The sequence below is a fragment of the Musca autumnalis genome, unplaced genomic scaffold, assembly GCF_047663935.1.
Source record: "Musca autumnalis isolate F117 unplaced genomic scaffold, ASM4766393v1 scaffold_4, whole genome shotgun sequence".
Classification (NCBI taxonomy): Eukaryota; Metazoa; Arthropoda; class Insecta; order Diptera; family Muscidae; genus Musca; species Musca autumnalis.
This window is the reverse complement of record NW_027411977.1, coordinates 217,013,870-217,018,435: the sequence shown is the minus strand read 5'-3', so window position 1 is coordinate 217,018,435 and position 4,566 is coordinate 217,013,870. Positions and strand designations below refer to the sequence as shown.

General features: G+C 32.9%; 1 protein-coding gene across 3 annotated transcripts; it reads right to left on the bottom strand.

Moving 5' to 3' along the window:
- Positions 1-1,837: 1,837 nt before the first annotated feature.
- Positions 1,838-3,924, bottom strand: LOC141404266 (TD and POZ domain-containing protein 1-like). 3 transcript variants are annotated; one of them, XM_073987681.1, is made up of 3 exons: positions 3,633-3,924; positions 3,445-3,550; positions 1,838-3,383 (listed from the first exon to the last, which is right to left on the bottom strand). In XM_073987681.1, exon 3 carries the CDS (start codon positions 3,297-3,299, stop codon positions 2,253-2,255), a length of 1,047 nt encoding a protein of 348 aa, XP_073843782.1. In that variant the 5' UTR covers positions 3,300-3,383; positions 3,445-3,550; positions 3,633-3,924; the 3' UTR covers positions 1,838-2,252. The 3 variants fall into 3 exon arrangements, with proteins under 3 accessions (XP_073843782.1, XP_073843784.1, XP_073843783.1); XM_073987683.1 differs by having other exon boundaries at positions 1,838-3,368; positions 3,633-3,746; XM_073987682.1 differs by having other exon boundaries at positions 3,441-3,550; positions 3,633-3,745.
- Between the last annotated feature and the right edge of the window lie 642 nt (positions 3,925-4,566).

The following is a 4,566-nucleotide window of genomic DNA, read 5'->3' as shown; positions in this document are numbered from 1 at the left end:
ACAAATATTCGCTGTTGGATTTGCAAACATTGTGTGAAAACATTTTGATTAAAACAATGGAGATTGCTACTGTTGCTGATATCCTCTTGTTGGCCGATCGTCACAACAATGAACGTCTTAAAACCACAGCAGTTCAATTTATAGTAAACAACATTAAAAGTGTCACAGCAACTGAATCTTGGAAAATACTACGTCAAACTGATCATGAGTTGTGTATGGACGTTTTGGAAAAAGCCATGCAAGAACGTTTGTAGTTTTATATACATATACTGTGATTATAATAAAAATAATAATAATAAAATAAAAATAGTATTTCACTGCAGAGGTTTCATCTGTGAGAAGTAGAAGTTTGAATTTCAAACCAGAAATAGAAATTTCTCTCATTAAATTTGTTGTCGGCAACGCAACTGGAGTTGGGTTGCTATCCATAATCGACCCCTTTGATACACAGCCTTATTCTGAACGTAAATTCCCCTTGAGTTTTGTGTCTCTGACCATTCAACATAAAGGAGAGAGAAAGAAAACTCGGCATAAGACGAGCTGGTCAACTATGCTCGGATCGAAATGAAATTTTTATCACAGGTAGATCTCGTCACCCTGATCCCAAATGTATAACATTTGTTGCGGAAGTCCATACTTCTCGAGATATGGGCCTTTGAAGTTCCAAAAATTTCTTTGTTAAAGGCCAGCTGATAAGAGAAAAATTTTAGATTTAAAAAAAAGTTGTTCCAGTGCCCTAGATTTGCACCTGTCCATAGGAGAAAGTCTTAAATCCCCGGCCGAAGGCCGGCTACATAAAAAAATACAATTTAAAAAAAATTTTTGAGCATAGTGCGTCAACTCAACTTGTTCCGAAAACTCACCGTGACTTTACGTTCAGAATTACCCCATAGTGTCAACTAAATCGGTTGTAATGCGGGGCATACACTATACTGCCAAACTGCACTGCCAAATGAACCCTTGTGTACGTGTGTGTTTGAATAGTGTGTGGCATTCCTTCAATCCATATTCCAAAAATGATGAATTTTCCTCCAAAACTCGATTTTGGGTTAAAGTTTTCCAATTTTTTTAATTTCCTCAAAATAATTGCTCTGTTCCAGAACCTGCAAGAAGCTACTATTTTTTACTACGATAACAATTTTTCCTTTATGGTATCGAGAAAAATAGTAAAAATTAGTAGATTCTTGCAGTACTGGAACAAACCAAATATTTGTTGTTTTCAAAAATTATTTGTTGGTTACTTGGAAAATAAACAAAATTCATCGGATTGAAAGGGGTTCATTTACAAAATCAAAACTATTTTGATTTCAATCCTGCCAAAACTACTCCCAAATACATTGACAAAAACTTCAAAATTTACTTATACTATTAAGGCCCCCACTCATTAGTCAGTCTGACTGCCAGCATTTATGGTAGTATGTGTAAATTTTTGAAATTTTGAGAATGTATGTGTGAGTTTTCCAAGACTGATGAAAATCAAAATAGTTTTGATTTCAAAATGAACCCCCATCAGTCTGGGTGAATTGTGTTTATTTTCAAATTGTCAATAAACAATTTTGAAAACCAGGAAATAATGTTCGTGTAGGAACACAAAAAACGTAGAAATCATTCATTTGTGGAGGAGAAATTCAAGATTTTTAGATTTGACTGATGGTTGGTGCTACACACTTGTCAGTCACACATACAGAAAGGGTTCATCGGACTGACGGCACAGACTGATAAATGAGTGGGGGCCTTTACAAATGCTGTCCTGCATGCCCATAGTGTATGCCCGGCATAACGCCTTGATCTGGGCATGACAAAAACTGCTTTCCTCATAGACAAACTGACATACAATGTTTTTTTTTTTATAGAAATGTTCCAATTGGACACAAGCTTTATATTTGGAAAATGTTTTTATAAATATCCAACATTTGTTAAATAATATAGCCATTATTGGATGTTTTTTTTACTATCGGGTAGTTATGAAAACGCGAAATGAAGCAATTTGGAGCCATTAAAATGTAATTTGTACATTAAAAGCTAATGCCAAGAAGCTCCTCCTTGGAATTTTATCATCACTTTAATCTTTAGTTAAACCGGAACGCTATAAATCTGTTCGTAAATCCAAACTATAACAAAAGAAGACTTATAATAATGGGTGGTAAAGTTTAGAATAAAATATAAATTATTTTATAACATGCAATAAGTGTCCACATTATAGAATGGGCGATATCAAATAATTTTACATAAATGTCCTTGTAAACATAACCTCACAAATTCTCATATACAGTTCTAAATAAGATATTATGGCATATAATGGGATTAGTTTTTTGAAGTTCCTTCCATTCTGTAGTTGCCATAATATCTTTAACATTCTTCATTATATAGTCAAGAGCATTGGTCTTGAGGCGTTCATTGGCATTTTGTTCAGCAAATAAGAGAATATCAAGGACCGTAGTAACATCCATTGTATTGGTTAAAATATTTTCACACATTATTTGTAAATCCAACAGCTGATACTTGTTGGCAGCATAATAAAGAGCGTTGGCCATTTCCTTGGGTATTTCTTTGTCAGTATATATGAAGTTTAACATTTCCTCCAATACTTCAGCGTCTATGTCATCAATTTCAATGCGATTTGTTTTATTCTCCTTGAAGTTATTGCGAAACATGGCAGCGAAAACCTCACTACGGCTACATAATATTAGTTTGTGGGCTCTAAATTCTGCACCTCCATTAGCTATAAGTGTTACATCACTAAAATCCTTGCTAGCCAATATCCTGGCCAAATCATTTGCAATGCTTGACTGTGTGGGAACCACTATAGGTGCCACAACAGTTTGCTGTGGTCGTTTAATATTTATATCCAGTAGAATTTGTATTGTATCAGTTGTTATGGAATGAATCATTTCAATTTCTTGTGGTTTCAACTCAAAATCATAATATTTATCGGAGGTGTTTATTAGTTTTTCTTTGGAAAATTCCACTTGTCCACATTTAATACCAGCTATTTTAATCTGCGGTTGTATATTATTACCACAAATATATTTGACACTAATGGTTGCAGTATTCCCTTGAGAATTCCATTTCTTTATTGCTTGCATTTTCCAGGTGCAACCAAAATTACCAACAAATACATTAAAGGCAGGTGAATCAATATTTCCACCATTATCCCATTGTGACCAATTTTTAATTTCCCAAAGAAATCGATTATGAAACGTCTTTAGGAAGGTAACACCGCGAGTGTCAATGCCGGATACTATTTGTGAAATATCTGATCCATTGGAGGAATTCCGGCCTTGATTTTTTGAAGTCATTGTAGTTGTGGTAATACGTGGTCTTGCTGCTGTTGTGGTTGCTCACTAGTTGCACTGCTGTAAAACTATCTGCAGATGAAAAAACTAAATGCAGTAATATAATAACTTGATGATGAAATTAATAATATATAATATACGTACGTACATTCATCATACATGGAATTTGTTCCATTATATTATTCAATAGAGTAAAAGTAGCAAAAACAGTAAATTGTTACAGAATTCTGTTATTTTTTCGTGTACGGTAAAACCTTTCAGGTAAAAATAAAAAATAAAAATAATAGGATAGTATCTATCGCGAACAGAGCTATTGTATAAAAACTATTATAATACCCCGTTTATATATAACCGGATTTATGTCATGTTCAGACTAGCGGTAATTCGCTCTCTATTCGTTGTTCGACCCCAAATTACGATACAATTACTTCATTTCCCATACAAAATTTTGAGAACGAACAACGATTTTTGTACTTTGTTCAATTTAAATTACTTTCAGAACGACGATAAAATATGTCCCATCTCTAACAAATGAGAGAATTTATCGAAATAAATTAATTATGACAGGAAAAATAAAAAATTAAAAATGTATTAAAAATCCAAAACTTTTTAGAAAAACTGCAAAATATGAATGAAAAGTAAACAGTTTAACGACTAGTATACATTAAAATCATAGCAAATTTTGCCTTCTCTTCTATTGCAGTTGCATTTCTTGTCCATCGTTTCAAATTCGCGTACAAATTTAGAAACAAAAATCAAATGCCTGCCTGAATGTCTGTATACCAAAAAGATATGTTGGCAGGTCTCTCTCTCGTTAATTATTGAAATAGAAAAATTTGAAAATATACTGAAAACACCAAAATTGTGAGAAAAAATGGAAAACATGAATAAAAATAATAGAATTTAATATTAAATAGATATCTGAATGAAGGATAAATATTTTTTCAGTTCATATAAAATAATTTTAATCGTATTTTGGTTGAAACTTTCTTTAAAATCAGTAAACAAAAACCATGAAAATATGAATCATGTTGCTATGAATTGTGTACCATGTCGTATGAACGGGTTAATTCGTGTACGTAATTATGAGAACGAACGACGTGATTCAAATGCTGGTATGAACATGACATTAACAAACCGACTGGGTTTTAAATGTCAATTCCATTGCTTATACTTCAAACAAATCCTCATAAAGAAGGTTAACCCTGCAAAAAGCTCTAATATAAACAGCATATAAGGTTACCACCCATGGCCCAATTAACAGGTTTCC